Below are 20,626 nucleotides of genomic sequence, written 5' to 3'. Positions count from 1 at the left end.
CAAAGGCTATGGGAATTTCTCACCAGCCAACCTGCTTATGTCATGTAGGCTCAAGAGAAATGATACCAGATGGAAACTTGGATATACTGAAAAGAATGAAGAGCACCAGTAAATAAGTGGATAAACATAAAAGTCTATGTTTTCTTTTTGTTTGTGATTTACTTAAAAGACAACTAACTGTATAAATACAAATAACACGTAGGGTAGGGTTTATAACATGTGAAAAGTATAAGAGAAGACAACTACACAAAATAAGAGGGAATGGGTAAATGGGATTTTACTGTTTTAAGGTTATTACATTTGTGAAGTGTGAAGCAGGGAACAGGAAGCATAAGGTGTGAAGTGTAAAGAGGTACAATACTGACCCTAAATATATTCTTAAAAGTTAAGGATGCAAATTGTTAGCCCTAGAACAACTTCCGGGGAAAGAAAATTTTAAAGAGTATAGTTAAGAGGACAAAAGCAAAGATTTCTTAAAACAGAAAAGGCATTAATCATAAAAGGAAATTTTGAAAAACTAAACTTCATCAAAACTAAAAACTTTTGCTCTTCAAGATTCTGGTTAAAAAAAAAAAAGCCAGCCACATACTGCAAGAAAATATTCACAGGACGTATATCTAAGGAGGATTTGTGTCCAGAATATTCAAAGAACTTTTACAACTCTATTAAAAAAATCAATATCTCAATTTTTATTTTTTCTTATTTTTATTTTTTAATTTTATTTATTTATTTATTTTCCCCCCAAAGCCCCAGTAGATAGTTGTATGTCATAGCTGGACATCCTTCCAGTTGCTGCATGCTGGATACGGCCTCAGCGTGGCCGCAGAAGCGGCACGTCAGTGCGCGCGAGGGATCTGAACCTGGGCCGCCAGCAACGGAGCGCACACACTTAACCGCTAAGTCACGAGGCTGGCCCAATATCTCAATTTTTAAAAACGGGTCACAGATTTGGACACTTCCCAAATGAGGATATATGAATTGCTCATAAACACATGAAACGATGCTCATCATTAATTAGGGAAGTGACAATTAAAACTAAAATGATACCACTTCACATTTACTAGAATGGCTTAAATTATAAAGACTAGAAATACCAAGTGCTGGCAAGGATGTGAAGCAACTGGAACTCTCATATGTTGCTAATGGGAGTATAACATGGTGCGATCACTTTGGAAAATAGTTTGGTAGTTTCTTTAAAGTTAGATATATACTTATCATTTAACTGAGCAATTCTACTTCTAGCTATTTACCTCAGAGAAATGAAAACATATGTCCACAAAAAGACCTGTACATTAATGTTCACAGCATCTTTATTCATACTAGCCAAAAAATAAAAATAAACCAAACGTCCATCATCAAGTGAATGAATAGACAGAACGTGATATACCCATACGATGGAATACTACTCATCAACAAAAGGGAAAGAACCACTGGGAAAACATAACAACATGGATGCATCTCATAGATATTATGTTGAGTGAAAGAACAAAGACATAAAAGTACATACTGTATGATTCCATTTACATGAAATTGTAGAATAGGCAAGACAAATCTATAATAAAAATAAGTAGATCAGTGGTTGCCTGGTGCAGGGAGTGGGATTGGGGAAATTAACTGCAAAGGGGTACTCAGAAACATTTTCGGGAGACGGAAATACTCTATAACTTAATTGAGGTGGTCCTTATACAGGAATATACATAGATCAATACATTCAAAAGTATGATTTTATTGTATATAAATTATATACCAATAAGTTGATTAAGAAAAGTAAAGCTATCAACTGTAAATAAAGATTAATTTTTTCAGATATCTAAAATTATGAATTAAAAATATAATACATATTCTTTCATGGATATGAGGGATTATATTTATAAACAAAATTAAAAAGGGTGGGATAGGAAGGACTGAGGGAGAAGTTCACCTCAATAGTTAAGTTGTTTCTCTAAGTATTGTACATCTTCCTCTTACCAATTTCATAATTTTTTTTTTTATAACTTTATTTATTTACTTTTTCCCCCAAAGCCCCAGTAGATAGTTCTACGTCATAGTTGCACGTCCTTCTAGTTGCTGTATGTGGGACGCGGCCTCAGCATGGCCGGAGAAGCGGTGCGTCGGTGCGCGCCCAGGATCGAAGCCGGGCCGCCAGCAGTGGAGCGCGCGCACTTAACCGCTAAGCCACGGGGCCGGCCCATCTCTTACCAATTTCAATTTTATTTTTCATTATGGCCCATATTTATTGTCTTTTTTTTTTTTTTTTTTTTGGTGAGGAAAATCAGCCCTGAGCTAACATCGATGCCAATCCTCCTCTTTTTGTTGAGAAGACTGGCCCTGGGCTAACATCTGTGCCTATCTTCCTCCACTTTATATGTGGGACGCCTGCCACAGCATGGCCTGACAAGCGGTGCCTTGGTGCGTGCCCGGGATCCAAACCCGGGCCGCCAGCAGCGGAGAACGCGCACTTAACCACTATGCCACGGGGCCAGCCCCCCATATTCTGCATTTTAAATGGCTATAACCTTTTTTGGAAGGCCATTTGGCATTATCTACCAAAAGTCTTAAAAATTTGCATACCCTCTTTGACTAGTAATTCCACTTTGAAAATTTACCTCATGAACTATGAAAGATATAGGTAAAGATTTCTGTATAAGGTTGCCTGAGATGGCATCATTTCTAAAACTGAAAAGTCAGTAACTTCCTAAAATGTCTCAAGATTGAGGACTGGGCCGGCCTGGTGGCTTAGTGGTTAAGTGCACGCGCTCTGCTGCTGGCGGCCCGGGTTCGGATTCTGGGCACGGACCAACGCACCGTTTCTCCAGCCATGCTGAGGCCGCGTCCCACATACAGCAACTAGAAGGATGTGCAACTATGATGTACAACTATCTACTGGGGCTTTGGGGGAAAAACATAAATAAATAAAATTAAAAAAAAAAAACTTATAAAGATTGAGGACTAAACAAGTATCACAGTATGTCCATATAAGTTAATATAATGCAGTCATTAAAATTCATGTTATAGGGGAACATGGAAATATATTCAAGACATATTCATAGTTAAGGGAACAAAGTAGATTACAAAACAGTATACACAGTTTGATTCTATTTTTGGTAAAAAGCAAAAAACTTCACGTCTGTCTGTCCGTCCATCTATCCAACCAGGATAGAAGGACCAAAAAACTTTGATTTTCCTTATTGCTAATCTTCATTTTTCTAGTATTTCTAAAGTGAACATCTATTTTTTTATAAAAAGAAAGATTATTTTCATAATAGAGAAACTTAAAAAGCATAGACTTCCGAGTTAAATAACTCTACTTCCAATATCCCAACTGAAGTGACCAGACTGAACACAAAGAGTATATCCTCCACGTTCCATGGTGCCTCCTTTGTCTACTGTGTTCACTGCTATGGCTGTGGTATCTAGAATAGTGCCTGATGCACAGCAGATAGTTAACAGCTATTAAATGGGAAAATGCCGTCCGTCTGCCATAAACCATAAAGAATTACTGCCAGATGGATAGAGGGTAGCTGAAAGCAGGTCATTAAGAACCAATTCACAGTTTCTCTTCCTAACAAAGCAACTTTAAAAAAATTTCATTTTGTTTGATGTTAGTGTGTAGCTATGGAATTGATTTTTGTATACTGATTTTATATCCAGCAACTTTGCTAAATTTACCTATTAATTCTAATAATTTATTCTTATTTTCCTTTGGAATTTCTAGGTATGTATCACTTTATTCTTATTTTCCTTTGGATTTTCTAGGTATGTATCACATTATTTGAAAATAAAGATAGCTTTATTACTTTTTTCCTTTCCAATCATCTTTTTTTTTTTGCTGAGGAGGATCCGAACCTGCAAACCCGGGCCACCAAAGCAGAACTTAACCACTACGCAACAGGGCTGGCCCCTCCAATCATCTTTTTAATACTTGATTCCTTTTCTTTTTTTTCCTTTTTATTTATTTATTTATTTATTCATTCATTCATTCATTTTTCCCCCAAAGCCCCAGTACATAGTTGTGTGTCATAGCTGTACATCCTTCTAGTTGCTGTATGTGGGACGCGGCCTCAGCATGGCTGGAGAAGCGGTGTGTCGGTGAGTGCCTGGGATCTGAACCCGGGCCGCCAGTAGCAGAGCGGGCGCACTTAACTGCTAAGCCACGGGGCCGGCCCATTGATTCCTTTTCTTGTCTTACTGTACTGGCTAGGATCTCCAACATAAGCTGAATAGAACTGGTAATTAATCACTCTGGTCTCATTCTATTTCTTGACCTGCTTGGTGGTTATACAGTTGCTCACTTTGTGATGAGTCTTTTTGTTTTATGCATTTCCATATGTATATTTCATAATTAAAAAGAGTAACAAAGGAAAAGAAAGGAGCAGGAGAAGTAAACAATGAAGAGCCTGGCAAAATTCTTCAGTTTGAAAGAATGTATTAGTTTCCTATTGCTGCTGCAACAAATTACCAAAAATTTAATGGCTTAAAACAATATAATTTATTATCTTCTAGTTCTGGAGGCCAGAAGTCCTAAAATCAAGATGTTGACAGGGCTGTGTTCTTTTTGGAGGCTCTATGGAGGCATTTAGAGGACACCTGCATTGCTTGGCTCATGGTCCCTTCCTCTACCTTCAAGGCCAGCAGCATATCACCTCCAAATCTCTCTCTCTGTGATCTCTGGTTCCATCATCACATCTCCTTTTTCTGACTCTGACACTCCTGCCTCCTTATAAGAACCTTTGTGGGGCCGGCCCTGTGGCTTAGCAGTTAAGTGTGCGTGCTCTGCTACTGGCGACCCGGGTTCGGATCCCCGGTGTGCACCGACACACCGTTTCTCTGGCCATGCTGAGGTCGCGTCCCACATACAGCAACTAGAAGGATGTGCAACTATGACGTACAACCATCTACTGGGGCTCTGGGGAATAAAAAGGAGGAGGATTGGCAATAGATGTTAGCTCAGAGCCAGTCTTCCTCAGTAAAAAGAGGAGGATTAGCATGGATGTTAGCTCAAGGTTGATCTTTCTCACAAAAAAAAAAAAGGACCTTTGTGATTATATTAAGCCCACCAGGATAATCTAGGATCATCTTCCCATCTCAAGATCCTTACTTCATCACATCTACAGAGATGTGAGAGACCCTTTTGCCTTGTAACATAACATACTTAACAGGTTTTGGGGATTAAGATGTGGACCATCTTTGGGGGGCCATTATTCCACCTACCACAAAGTGTGAGGACTTGGGATAGATGGAAAACACCACTTGGAAGCTTTTTCATTGCTACAAATCAGTACCGCTCACAATCAGCAGTTGAGAGAGGCCCAAGGTAAACTACCATACTAAATGGGAAGTGGCCAGAGGGTGGAATTTCTTCTTGACATGGTAGGCCACAGCTCCATGAATGAGGTGAGAAATTGGCATACCATTTATGTGAAACAGGGACTGGGTACAAAAAACTAGCTCTGGTATAGTAACTTCACTATATACAGAACAGAAAATGTAGAAAATAAATTCATGTATTGAGATTACATACCACCTGGCCTCCTCCCCACTCCCTTCAAAGTGGTGACTTGGTAATACAACCTTGTATCAACCAGCTTCAGACTTGAGAAGAGGATTCTAAATAATATTTGTAGAAAAAGAAGGCATCCAGTGAGAATCTACCTAACCTGTTTCGGAGCAAACATCAGACCTGAATAAACCTTTCTTTGTTCCAAGAAATATAAACGGCCAGAACGAGACTGTAGAAATCCAAGTTGAGGCCTATGAAGAGAGTATGCAACATAAAAAAGGGAGAACATTAGCACACAAAGGGACAGAGAAACAAAGCATATCTGGGGGGAAAAAAGTTAAATGAAGAAGAAGATAATATCTGCTTTATTCTTACAAGTGAATTTTTAAAATCATAGACTCTGTGAAGTATGCTAAAAGATGAATGATAAAGACAGATTAAAGGGACCTGGATAAAAGGCAGGCAAAAATATAAAGGTTACAGGATAAAATAGGGAAATAATGTAAGGGAACAAATAATGCAATAGCAGACTTAAAAACCAAATTAGGGGCCAGCCCGGTGGCTTAGCGGTTAAGTGCGTGCGCTCTGCTGCTGGAGGCCCGGGTTCGGATCCCGGGCGCACATCGACGCACCGCTTCTCCGGCCATGCTGAGGCCGCATCCCACACACAGCAACTGGAAGGATGTGCAGCTATGACATACAACTATCTACTGGGGCTTTGGTGGGAAAATAAAAACAAAAAACAAAAACAAATTAGAAGCAGTAAAGAGTAGAATCAGCACTAGAAAAATCTGAATCAATTACAGAGAGGATAAACTTAAGAAGCCCTCCAAGAATGCAGAGGCAAAGCAAAAAGGCATTAAAATGATGACAGAAAAAGAGATCTAGAAGGCCAAGAATGGAGATCCAATATATTAGGAGAATAGAAATTATTGAAGAAAAGACTAGAACGAATAGAACACTGGCAAAGGATGTAAGAGATGAAAACTTTTCTGGTCCAAAGACAGAACTGGATCTGCATATTAAAAAGCTCATTAGGTACCATGAAAAATTAAAGGACAAAAGCCCAACATCTAAACAAATCCGCGGGCCGGCCCCGCGGCTTAGCGGTTAAGTGCACGCACTCCGCTGCTGGCGGCCTGGGTTCCGATCCCGGGCGCACACCGACGCACCGCTTCTCCGGCCATGCTGAGGCCACGTCCCACATACAGCAGCTAGAAGGATGTGCAGCTATGACATACAACTACCTACTGGGGCTTTGGGGGGGAAAAATAAATAAAATCTAAAAAAAAAATAAAACAAAATAAACAAATCCTCATACAATTTGAAATGCAAGATTAAAAGAAGTTGTAAATTGCTCATGCAGGACGAAAAAAAAAGTTTACTTAGAAATTATCAGACTTTTCTCCAATTTTTTCTAACCATTAATGCAATGGAATAATATCCACAGTTTTAAGGGGGGGAGAAAAAGTTGGCCTAAGCTAAGTTGCCATTCATGTGTAATGGCAAAATAAGAACAATTTCAATCTCAAATGTTCGAAAAGGAGTCATGAAGAACGTCCTTGATATATTGTTTAATGAAAAGAGCAAAGTAAGGAAGAGAATGTATGCTACACTATCATTTTGATCATATATGTATAAATGTGTATAAATATGTTTCAACGGGCATAGAAGTGGTCTAAAAAGATAAATATCAGGGGGCCGACCCCGTGGCGTAGCAGTTAAGTGTGTGCGCTCTGCTGCTGGCGGCCTGGGTTCGAATCCTGGGTGCGCACCGACGCACTGCTTGTCATGCCATGCTGTGGCGGTGTCCCACATAAAGTGGAGGAAGATAGGCATGGATGTTAGCTCAGGGCCAGTCTTCCTCAGCAAAAAGAGGAGGACTGGTATGGATGTTAGCTCAGGGCTGATCTTCCTCACAAAAAAAAAAGAAAAAAAAAGATAAATATCAAATTGTTAATAGCAGCTATTGCTGGAGGCTGGCTTTTGACTTTATATATTTTTGTGAATTGTTTGATTCTTTTGCATGAGTATGTGTATTACTACTGTATTTTACAAAAGTCATTTTAATTTTTAAAAAGCATCCATGTCATCTTTGCTGAAAAAAATTCCTCATGTTGTTGCATTTGAATAACAAATGAATCAAAGTAAAAAACATAAGAATGGGAAAGCCATAGAATAAAAAGACTCATGCTGAGCACTTCAAAACTCTAATATAAAATCCGTTCTAAGTAATGATTGTAAATTTAGAAACAACAAAATGCAATTTCGTGACAAAGAAAATAACGTATTTAAAGCAGTGCTAACTTACACATCTTAAATATGGGATAGTCAATTGTTTTTTTTCATTCTTGATGTTGATACTTTGAGAATGGAGGATCGAGTATGTTTTTCAAAAAATCAGTCACTGATAACACTTAAAATAAATATTTTTCAGTCCACCAAACAACAAAGACAACATTTTCCCCCAAATTAGATATATAAAACAAGAGTTTTATATAAAAACAAAGTAAGAACAAAGCATATACTGTATGGTCCCAATTTTAGGAAAGGAAAAGAAGTAGTACACACATATAAGCGTGGAGGGAAAAACACTGGAAGGACATATATTAAACTATTAATACTAGTTAATTTTAGGTGGTAGTTTGTAGGTGATTTTTACTTTCTTGTGCTTTTCTTTTTTTTTTAAATACCTTTTTTTTTGGTGAGGAAGATCAGCCCTGAGCTAACATACATGCTAATCCTCCTCTTTTTGCTGAGGAAGACTGGCTCTGAGCTAACATCCACTGCCAATCCTCTTCCTTTTTTTTCTTTTTCCCCAAAGCCCCAGTAGATAGTTGCATGTCATAGCTGCACATCCTTCTAGCTGCTGTATGTGGGACGCAGCCTCAGCATGGCCAGAGAAGCAGTGCATCGGTGCACGCCCGGGATGCAAACCAGGGCCGCCAGTAGCGGAGCACGCGCACTTAACCGCTAAGCCACCGGGCCGGCCCCTCTTGTGCTTTTCTGTATTTTCTAGTTAAAACATTTTTTGGTATATGTACAACAAACAACATGCCAAAAATGTCATTTAACAAATAAACAAGCCGACAAGCCAGCAGATTCAAAAGGTGGACAAAAATTAAGCTTCATGTTTAAGCTCGACTACATATTTTATTAATGACAAAGTTTCCTGGGATCCTACATCGACAGAAAGCAAAGATGACTGTAAGAATGAATGGGACGTAATGTGCGACTTATAACACGACCTTATAACGTGACTTATAATTTACTCCCTAACTAAGCCAAAGAGTGGCCCCGGCATTAGCTTGTTGGGAAGTTCTTCACTTAGTTCTTGGTCAGACAATACGGTGAGGAAGACAAAGAAGATCACACAGATTAACCTACCTGGGGATGCCAGAATGAGGACTGCTTACATCTACTTATGACATAAATGCTCTGGTGCCCGTTAAATACCTAGAGCTTTAGAATCTAAGACAGACAGGGCCTGTCACTAAATAGATCCTTGTTTACTACCACCTATAGCTATACAGTCACATGCATATATTTTGAAGATGATAATTAAGCTTTTTTAATATTGACTAAAGTACAACATGAACTCAACATCTTTCTCCTAAAACAGTTTCCTTTTCCTCACTTCTATCTGCCTACAGGACTGATGGGGTTTCAATGAGAAAATGCACGTAAAGAGCTTAGCACAGGGTCTGGAACATGATTAGTGAATACGAGAGCTTAACTTTATTATTATTATGGTTCGATTACTTTTTCAATCACCTATGCACTATAATGTAGCAGGAAGGACATAGTTTTATTTGTTTTGCTTTCAGGATGGCTATTTCTTACTCCTTTTAAAACTAGTTATCATAGAAAATTCATACATATACAAAAGCAGAATGAACTCAATGTACCCATTATTCAGATTTAATAAGGATCAATATTTGGCTTTTTAGTTTTTTTTTTCATGTATACTCCTATCTACCTCCCTCCCCAGATTACTTTGAAGCAAATCCCAGCCATCAAATCATTCATCAGAACATGAGGTTCTCAAGTCATACAAAGGTTCTAATCTTACATTTCCTTACTAGCTATAAGACCTTGGGTAAGCTACTTAACCTCTGACTTGAGGTGCCCAGCACCCACTCAATGAATCTAAGATCACTTTCTTTTGCCTGGTTTGTTCTAATTGGTTTCAACATCTGTGATGTTTCTCTCAAAATAGAATCAGCTCCACTCTATGCTTTTACCCTAATCTGTACTCTTTATCTTACTTCTGGATAGTCCCAATAGCAACCTGTTTTCTCACCTCTTGCTCATCCCATACCTGGATTTTCTACTGTGGTTTGTTTATCTTAGGCAGAATACTAATCCTGCAAGGTGTTCAGTAAACCAAAAAGATCAAAGGTGAAGCAAGTTTGGGAAAGACTGCAAATGCTATCCTTCTTGTGTACTATATTAAAAGTTCGAAGAAGTCTTGTAGTAATGGGTCCTGTTTAAAATTGCTTTACCCTAACTTATATGATCATGAAACTTTTTTTACCCAACAATTAAGAACCTATAAAACTAACAGGAAACAACATGTGTTGGAGAGGATGTGGAGAAAAGGGAACTCTCATACACTGCTGGTGCGAGTGCAGCCACTATGGAAAAGAGTATGGAGATTCCTCAAAAAATTAAGGATAGAACTACCATATGATCCAGCTATTCCACTGCTGGGTATTTATCCAAGGAACTTGAAAACACCAATGCATAAAGATACATGCACCCCTGTGTTCACTGCACCATTATTAACAATAGCCAAGACTTGGAAGCAACCTAAGTGCCCATCAAGGGACAAATGGATAAAGAAGATGTGGTATATATACACAATGGAATACTACTCAGCCATAAGAAACGATGAAATCCAGCCATTTGTGACAACATGGATGGACACTGAGGGTAGTATGCAAAGTGAAATAAGTCAGAGGGAGAAGGTCAAATACCGTATGATTTCCCTCATTAAGTAATAGATAATAACAACAACAAACAAACACATAGAGACAGAGATTGGATTGGTGGTTACCAGAGGGGAAGGGCGGAGGGAGGAGGGTGAAAGGGATAATTTGGCACGTGTGTGTGGTGATAGGTTGTAATTAGTATCTGGGAGGTGAACATGATGTAATCTACGCAGAAATAGAAGTATAATGATGTACACCTGAAATTTATACAATGTTATAAACCAATGTTACTGCAATAAACAAAAAATTAAAAAATAAATAAAAATAAAAAAATAAAGTCAACCACATTGTAAAAAAAAAAAAGAACCTATAAAACTAGAGTTCCATAGAACATGCTTGGGAAATACAATGATATGTCAAATCAGTGCTCCTTAAGCAATGCCTTCATTGGGATACTGCCAGCTCAACAAAATTTCAAGAGTTCCTTCTTAATTATAGGTACAAATTAACTTATGTTGCTTCTCACATCTTTGTATATGTCACAATCTGCCTTCCCAACTAGAAGGATGTTTGCCTTATATGTCTGGATCTCTCATGTTGTGTGTGTAAGACAGCGTAATATAGACATGCTCAGTAAATATCTGTTGAAGGATCATCGAGGCTGGACCAAACATGTGGCTGATCTCGACCAGCAATGAAACTGCTCGTGTTGCTGCTACTGACAAGTCCTTGAGATACTTTACAATTCTTAGTAGTGAACACCTGAAGCTGGAGAAAATGTCTACCTTTTTCAGATTTCTAAAAGGTCACGAGTTCCTAAAGATTCCCTCTGACACGTACATATTAATCTTTTAGGTCAGCCACGGAGATGATCCATATGAGTTTATCATCACTCTTTACTCTTCTCTTAAGCCTCAGTCACCTCTTTTGAAAAATGAAGGTACTGGGGCCAGCCCGGTGGTGCAAGCAGTTAAGTGCACGCACTCTGCTGCAGCGGCCCAGGGTTCACCGGTTCGGATCCCGGGCGTGCACTGATGCACTGCTTGGCAAGCCATGCTGTGGCGGCGTCCCATATAAAGTAGAGGAAGATGGGCACGGATGTTAGCCCAGGGCCAGTCTTCCTCATCAAAAAAAAGAGGAGGATTGGCAGATGTTAGCACAGGGCTGATCTCCTCACAAAAAAAAAAAAAAAAAGAAAGTACTAATAATACCTACTTGGCAGGTTAGAACTTAATGAAATACTGTATGGAAGTACCTAGTCCAGGGACTGATACATGCTTGATACTCAAGAGATGTTATTTTCCCTACCATGGAGAATAAAGCAGAGTAAAAGGAAAAGGAAGGCAGGTAACATCTTATGTAGGGTAGCTAGGAAACACCTCTCTAACAAGGTGACATTTAGAAGGGAGTGAGAGAGCCACACACACACTGAGGACAGAGTGTTCCAGGTTAGGAGGAAAGCAAGTGCAAAGACCCTTAGGCAGGAGTGTTTGACTTGTTTGAGGAACAGAAAGGATGTCAACGTGACTAAAGCATACTGGGTACGAGGAGAGCAGGAGGAGCTAAGGTCAGAGAGTTAAGGGGTGAAGGTGGTATCAGATCACTGAGGTCATTGTAGGCTGTCATTAAAACTTTGGCTTTTACTCTAAGTGAGAGGAGCAGCCATCAGAAGGCTTTGAACAGAGAAGTGACATGATCTTATTGATGTTTTAAAAAGATCATTCCAGTTGCTGTCCTGAAAATAGACTGGGGAGTAGGAAGACGGAGGAACTAGAGAAACCAGTTAGAAGACATTTCAATGAATCAAACTAGGGTGTAGTGGTAAGAAAGAGTTATATCTGTATTTATTTTGAAGGTGAAGAAGACATGATATGCTGATGGATTAGATATGGAGGTGTGAGAGAAAGAGAGGAGCCAAGAATAACCCCAAGAATTTTGACAGGAACAACCCAAAAGTCAAAGTTGCCATTTACCAAGATGGGAAGACTGAAAAAAGACCAGGTTTGGGGGAGAGAAATTCAGCAATTTGGATTTGGAGATGTTATGCTTGCCATACCTATTTCACAGTCCTTAAAGAAGGGACCTACCTTAGTCTCAATGAGCTGCAACGGCCCGGGTATCCTATGACTCACTATCAGAGGCTGAGGGCATGGACTGCTGGCTCTGTGTTCTTCTCTGGCAACATCATGTATTGTATTATATTATATACTGTATCATATACATGTATCATATACTGACACTAAAGCTGGGAGAGCTGATGAGAATATAGGGCTTAAAAAGTCTGAAGCTGGTTAGGACTTCTTCCTTGCTCTGCATTAAAAGCCAGATAACCCAACAGCCAAACCCCAGAAGCACCCACCTTGTGATCACAGAACAGGACTAGGATCCCCTGGCCCAAGCCATCATTATCCAGTTTCTCTTCCAACTCTTCTAACTGAACACTTTCCACAAAGTATAAACTTTGTATTAGCTGTCTTCCACCTCACATACTACCACTCCCCATTATTATCCCCTTCCAAGACTAGAAAAGCAGGATTTCATTCCAACTTTTCATTGGAAAACATAAAATGAGTATTCCTCTTGGGAGACAGAGGTTCTCACATTCCCAAGATCCATTACCCAGTAAAAGCATCCAAGAGTATGGGTTTTTGATATGTCAATGTCTAGAACCTTTATCTACTTACAGAAATTTAACCAAAGGGAATATATGCAAAAATTTTGCTATAAGGAACCACCTTACTGTTTATAGTAGCGCAAAAATTGGGAACAGTTCTTTGGTTCAATAAAGCAAAGACTGGTTAAAGAAATCTTGGCATATGAAAGAATACTAAGTGATCATCAAAAATGATTCCATATAAGAATACATTAAAAATATTAACTGAGGGGCTGGCCTGGTGGCGTAGCTGTTGGGTTTGCACACTCCGCTTCTGTGGCCTGGGATTTGCGGGTTCAGATTCCAGGCATGGACCTACACACCACTCGTCAAGCCATGCTGTGGCAGCATCCCACATAAAAAATTGAGGAATGCAAATCAAAACCACACTAAGATATCACCTTACATCTGTTAGAATGGCTATAATCACCAAGACAAAAAGCAACAAATGCTGGAGAGGCTGTGGAGAAAGAGGAACCCTAATCCACTGCTGGTGGGAATGCAAACTGGTGCAGCCTCTGTGGAAAACAGTACGGAGATTCCTCAAAAAATTAAAAATAGAAATACCTTATGATCCAGCTATCCCACTACTGGGTATCTACCCAACGAACCTGAAATCAACAATCCAAAGAGGCTTATGCACCCCTATGTTCATCGCAACATTATTCACTATAGCCAAGACATGGAAGCAACCTAAGTGTCCCTCGACTGATGACTGGATAAAGAAGATGTGGTATACATATACCATGCAATGCTACTCAGCCATAAAGAAAGACAAAATCGTCCCATTTGCAACAACATGGATGGACCTGGAGGGTATTATGTTAAGTGAAATAAGCCAGAAAGAGAAAGACAAACAGGGCATGATTTCACTCATATGTGGAAGATAAACCAACATACACACAGACAGAACTGTTTGGTGGTTACCAGGGGCTAGGGGGATGGGGGGTGGGCACAAGGGGTGGAGGGATGCACTTATATGGTGACTGATAAACAATAATGTACAACAAAAATTTCACAATTAAAAAAAAAATTGAGGAAGATTGGCATAGATGTTAGCTCAGGCACAATCTTTCTCAAGCAAAAAGAGGACGACTGGAATAGATGTCAGCTCACGGCCAATCTTCCTCACAAAAAAAAAATTAAGTGAAAAAAAGCGGATTACAAATAGTATGTATGATATGACCCCCCAGTTTTGTTAAAAAAAAGTGCGTGCATGTATGTGTATACTAGAAGTGGAATACGATTATACATGATTAGCAAAAATAACAGTGATGTTACCTCTGGGTAGAGGGATTGTGAATAAATTTTTCTTCTTTTTTACTTGTCTACAATGAACATATACTCTTTTCTACTAAGAACAAGTTAAATTTTTAGATTCAATATAAAATCTCTTAGATCTGCAGTTTATGTGTGGAATTTAGTTTTTACTATCTGACTTTTTTTTAAAAAAGCATCTACCTACATCTCTATACATACTTCATTTAAGTCAAAAGACTTCCTCCTAAGAAGTCATTTGCGGACTCTTCCTCAAATGCCTCTCTCCCAGGGGATGTGATGCTAACAACTCTGCAAAGAGGTCACAGTCTTGCTCAGCACAGGAGACTCTGCTCCCAGGGTGCTACTGGGACCTGTGGGTGCTACTTCCCCAGTCTAGCAACCGCTACACAGGAATATGAATCAGAATGGACTGCCTATTCTTCACACCCGGCTGAAGACCCAACTGTTAAGCAGAGACTAAGAGTGCCACAGTCCCCATCAGGGCAACAGGCAATGAACCTTGTTTTCTATAAACAGACAGACAAGAAAAAAGTTCAGGTTAAAACACAGTCCTTAGAGGAAGAAAAATAGAAACCAGGCAGTGGGGAATGCTTCATATTCCTAAAAGCTTTTTTTGTAAGTTAACACATCATGTCTGCTTCTCTCTAGTCACCTATTTATCACTCTCCTCCTTAGAGAAGGGAAAAAGCCCTGGCTGTTTTCCTAGTGCAGAGTTTTGTGGCTGGGGGGAAGAAGGAAAAGGGGGAGGAAGGAGGGTGCTTTAAGCATGATGCAAACCATTTGGAGCTGAGTGAGAGCACTGCCAACACAAGCTGCACTATTTAAACAAGTGAGGAAATGATCGTATATACAACATGCCAGCGAGCACACACACACACCAAAGGAAGTCGAGAGGGCTTTTTTTCAGGACACAGAGCTGGATGTCAGCGGCTAAAAGGTCGATATTTTCCCTTAACACCCTTCAATGACTTAATCATGTTCCGTTTGCACAGAAAACTTCCCAAGAATAAAAAAGTCTGGAGAATTAAGAGGAGGGGTGAATGGGGAGGCATGTTTGGCCCAGGGCTGACCTTATCCGAGGTTTTCTCCACGTAGCAGGGGTCCTGAGGGGCAGCCAGCAAGGGGACAAAGCCCGAGAGAAGTCGATCCTCTTCCAGGATAAGAAGGGTGAGGTCATCGTCCGGGTCCTTGTATAGGGGCACCTCAGACTGATTCACCGCAGTCAATATGTTACAGAAATCAGCCAGCATCGACCACACATCCACAGCAACCCTGTGAAAATAAGGTAAGAAAAGAAGAGCAGCTCTAAAGAGGAACCAGTTAAAAGTATTCTAAGCACTTGTGAGCTGGGAGGTACTTGTGGCAAATGTTGTCTACTACTGGCATCTGCCAGGAAATCTTACCCAAAAAGCTAGGATACAAAATGGCACCCATGGTAGCAATCGGTGGGTGTGTGTCCATATATGCAAATTTGAAACTGATTAGGGTGAGTTTTTAATCCTAACCAGAGAGAAAGAAGAATTTAGAAAATCAGTTGCCTAATGCAGGCCCTGTCGCCTTTCCAGACAGTGTGCCTGAGACACTTACTCTAACACTCTAGATACCCAGTGCCTGAGGCAACTCCCAGAATTTCCCCACTCCTGTCCAGCCAAGTATATGCCACACAGACAGCAACATAGCACCAATCTCCCCTCCTCTTGCACAGCCCTAGAGGGGCCAGTCACACCACAGAGTCACGTGGTTTTTTTGCCTCCTACAATATTTTAGAAATCTCTTTCTAGGGCCCGCCCCGTGGCTTAGCGGTTAAGTGCTTGCGCTCCGCTGCTGGTGGCTGGGGTTCGGATCCTGGGCGCGCACCGACACACCGCTTCTCCGGCCATGCTGAGGCCGCATCCCACATACAGCAACTAGAAGGATGTGCAGCTATGACATACAACTATCTACTGGGGCTTTAAGGGGAAAAAAATAATAAATAAATAAAATCTAAAAAAAAAAAAAAAAAGAAATCTCTTTCTATATACAAGCAAGAAAACAATCAAACACACACCCAACAAAAACCTCATTCCCAGCCTGTCAAGATCCTCCCAGGAAGGTAAAGCTTCCCATGCAGTTCAGCAGATGAACCAGTATCAGTGCTGTCTTGGCCTTCCCACTCCCTCTCCTTAATCCTTGACTTGTGAAAGGTTAGATATAGGGTAACCAACTGGTCTGGTTTGCCTGAGACTGTCCCAGTTTTAGCACTGAAAGCCCCATGTCCCTAGAAACCCCTCAGGCATGGGCAAACTGAGATGGCTGGTCAATCCTAATTGCCTACCTCCAGGTCCTCACTGAACCTGAGAAGAAACCTCGGAAATGCAAAGTCTGGCTCTGCCAGTTCAAACTCCAGGACAGAATTATAAAAAGAAGTTTCATTTCTCTGTCACCATCATTTGTTAAAAATCTACTGAGATTCAGATCCCTGTTTTGGTGGGTGCTAAGGATCCTTACAGCTTTCTTTTTGCTTGCCTAGGACGTAGCTCCAATAGCCAAACTGTGGTCAGATCCAAGGCCTGCCAGCTCTACAGACTTGGCTTTCTTCTCCAGAGGACCAACTAACCAGGGAGTCTGGAACAGGCAGTACCCTATGGATGCTAAGTTGTACTCCAAAAGGAGTGAGACACATAAGAGAGTTACAAAGAAAAGCTTTACGATTAGGTTCAAGAGGTGGAGTGGCAAGAGGCAAGAAGCAAAGTATACATGAATGAGCTACATCCTGGAATCTTCCCAGAGGAGTTACGTACATGAGCCAAATCTGCTACGGAGGGGCCTTGGACCAAAAAACCTTTGGGGGATGGCAGAAAGGAGGGCATTCAAGGGACATGTCACTGAAGGTGATGCTGGGGGAGAAAGTGGAGTAGAGGTGAGGGGACTCCCTGACTGGCTCCAGGTGGAAGGAGCCTGTACTGGTTTATTTACTGTAATCACTGCACTAGGAAAAGGTAATGAAATGAAACATCTTGTTTTCAAGAGTGTCCTGGGAACCCGGCGGAACATAGCCCCATTAATCACACAACAGCACATAATCAACACACGTGTACTGCAGAAGTAACTTGCTTCACAGGCTTTGACCAGGAAAAAGAACATGTTTGGGAAGAATCACCGGAGGGATGAGAGTTTCCTAAAGCCTCTCTTTGCACAGACACCGACGAGACTCATTCACAAAGCTTCATCTTTTGGCTCAGCCGGTTTGGCTGTCAGAAATGTTTAAATATGGAAAAAAATAAACAGTTGCAACACGTTTCTGTGCAGAGATCTGCCTGAGCCCCTTTGTGATGTAATGGGAAACGCGGCATTCAGGCTACCAGCTGTAGAATAAACAGAACTTCGAGGGTTAAAAGGAACTGAACTTTCCACGACCCCATCTGCAGAGAAGAAAATAATAAGAGGAATGATGCACTGCCCCACAGCTCTGATAGTTTATCCTCCGGTCCCGGCTGCAGAGACAAGCACCGGATGTGATAGGGCTGCTCAGGGCCGCCTCCGAGGTTAGCGCTGCCCATGGGAGACGCACAGGGAGGCTCTTCCAGTTCCCCACTTCCTCCCCCAGTGCCCTGTTGGCCACTTGAGCCCACTGCCTGAGTCTGATCCCACAGCACTGGTGAGCTCCAGCCAAGAGGCATTGCTCGGCTGCAGAGCAGCAATTTGGAAAATAAACAGGAAAGACGACAGTGAGAAGGAAGAAGGTGAAAAGTCTCCCAGCTGAATTCTTGGCTTGGGGGCCTTGGTTGGTGCTGTGCAGGTCAAGGCTGCTTTAGAACGTAGTTGGGGGTGGAGGGTGTGGGCAGTAGCATCTCCAGCCAGGGAGAGGCAGCAGAAAATTACCCACGGCTGCCACAGTGGGAGGCCCCACATCCCTCTCTCATCCTCCCACCCCTACCATCTTGGATCCAAGACTAAGAAATATGTGGTACCATGTGGTTCTCATTATCATGCTCCCCTGTCCCCTAAGGCTCAGATAAACCAAGACTGACTCCTCCCAGAGATTGCTGGCCACCAGTAGGGACCCCTGCCCACATCTGCCTTTTGCCCATTACCACCCACCTTGTGCCAAAACCTTAAGATTCACTGCAGAAATGAAGTGGATGAGAGTTCCTACCCCAGTGTTGATTTGTAAGACAGCAGCTGGTGCCAAAAGACATAGGAAGTGTCCTGAGTTCCCAACTCAGAAATATAAAGTGGCCCAAGGGTCAAGCTAGACTGAGCAGAACCAAGGGAATACACAAAATGCTTCAATGAAAGATCATTTCTGCCCTGATCCATTCAGACTGGTCTTGTGTTTGAACTCTGATTCCGAGTAGCTGCTTTCTTCTGGTATCTCAGTGGGATTGCCTAAGATCACTTCACATTTCATCATCCGTTATCTCCTCTCTCACTGAGCACCACAGACATGAACACAACTACCCAGGTACCCATGGGCCATGTGGTGACTCTCCACAGAAGGCAGGGAAGAGTGGAATGTCAGGAAACTAATATGAAAAGGAAGACGCACTTTGAAAAACTAGGTGAGATGCCTGAATTCAAGTTAAGATAAATGCAAAAGGATGAGGTAATTCCTGGAACCCGGGCAATATCACCTCAGCTTACCCCAATTAGGCTTCTAGGCTGAGAGGTCAGTTCCAGGGGTGAACATAGGGTTTCTTGTCTGAGTAGAAAGGGAAAAGCTTAGCTTCTTCCTGCTCTAGTTCCTTATCCCAGCTAGGAGTGCCTTCCAACCTTCACCCCACAGCAGCCCTTGGATTCAAAGGATTCAAGGTTGGCCTGGGCCAAGTAGCCCAAAGTCAAATTCTAGTGGCCATGAGGAGCTTTAAAGAGCTCCCAATCTTCTAGAAATGCTTGGGAAATTACTTCCCAAAAGGTTTTTCAGACAATCTCAAACCACCTTTGGTTCTAAATGCACCCTCTAGAGTGCTATGGGGCTCGGGCAAGTCTCTTTGGCTTGTTCTGGTCCCAACTCATATTTGGGGAAGCTCCCAGAGCCCACAAAATCCCACTCAAGTTAGGGTGCATTCTTCACCAAGCAGACACAAAGCAGCCAGAGAATACAAAACTGCGCCCAATGAGTCTGTTATTGGCTCTCAGAATGGTGGCAAGGGAGCCTCTCGCAGCTGTCATGTGATTAGTGAGCAGGGATCAGCAGCTGCAAGGTAACCCAGTGGCCCAACCCCATAGAACACACCACACACCAGGAAAGCAGACCCCTGGCTCAAGTCTGAACACCAGATCCTAGCCTGGGACAAACCAGCAGTGGCTAGTTAGAGGTATGCACTCAGGACCAAGGCTCACTAACTTCCCCACAGACATGCATTCACTTACTCCACCAGGAAAGGAAAAAAATAAGAGTTAATTTACTTTTTATTGCCTCAGAATTCCAAGGTTTAATGTAGCTGTCAGTTTGAGTGCAGTGCAGCTGCTGGCCGATACAATGCAGCCCAGGCCAGCCCAGGTGACTGGGGAAACACATTTCACAGAAATGAACCAACACACACTCTTGGCTGGTTGTTGGGGGGATATTGACTTGGGGAATCAGATTAACCCTTCAGGCTGGGGTTAGTTCTACAAACAGCATTAGAAAAGCAGGTTCAGTCCAAGGAACTGAGAAGCCTTGGTCTCAGGTGGACCAGTGGGTTTCTGTGTTTCTACAACTTTGGAGTTTTCTCATACAAGATGTTATTCAACTATAACATGCTCTGAAAGATTAAGGTGTGAAATATGTGAGGCAAGTTATACCACAACAATCTATCTCCCTCCTAGAACTCAGAAAGAAAGACACATCTGCCAGCTTTATAGGAAGAGGTCAGGTAGGAACTTTTCTGCAAGCTCCATCTGGGGCAGGACCAAGGGAGGAAGACAGTCTGGAGAGTGGAGTGCTAAGGCCAGACCAGGGCTCAGGCCATCCTTCTGGCAAGTCTAAAGAGGACTGAGCCCTCACACACCCCTTCATATTTTTACTGGGGGAACAGGCTGACTGGTGATTAATATCAAGTACAATGACCCCATGTTACAAGCCTGCAGGGGCCTGTGGAGGTGGCCATTTCCTGTGTAATACCAGCTTGTTTAAACACTAACATTCAAACTCCACAGCTGCAGAACAAACCCGGAAAGAGTTGAGTGAGAAGAAGCCCTGCATTGTGTTTCAGAGCCATGGAAGATCAGAGAAGTAGTACAGATGGGAAATGAGTGGGGTCTTTTGGTTCCTGGGGTGAGGAGCTCTAGAAATAT

At 41.6% G+C, this 20,626-nt stretch overlaps 1 protein-coding gene across 4 annotated transcripts in view; it reads right to left on the bottom strand.

Annotated features, from left to right (window-relative positions):
* Positions 1 to 20,626, bottom strand: part of SMG6 (SMG6 nonsense mediated mRNA decay factor) — a 205,440-nt gene that overhangs the window by 81,051 nt on the left and 103,763 nt on the right. For all 4 annotated transcript variants that reach the window (XM_058560085.1, XM_058560086.1, XM_058560084.1 and 1 more), the window contains one exon: positions 15,439 to 15,640. In XM_058560085.1, the coding sequence (XP_058416068.1) occupies positions 15,439 to 15,640 (202 nt within the window). The remainder of the gene's footprint in view (positions 1 to 15,438; positions 15,641 to 20,626) is intronic.

This window comes from Diceros bicornis, chromosome 18, assembly GCF_020826845.1.
Source record: "Diceros bicornis minor isolate mBicDic1 chromosome 18, mDicBic1.mat.cur, whole genome shotgun sequence".
Classification (NCBI taxonomy): Eukaryota; Metazoa; Chordata; class Mammalia; order Perissodactyla; family Rhinocerotidae; genus Diceros; species Diceros bicornis.
This window is presented reverse-complemented; position numbering and strand designations above follow the sequence as displayed.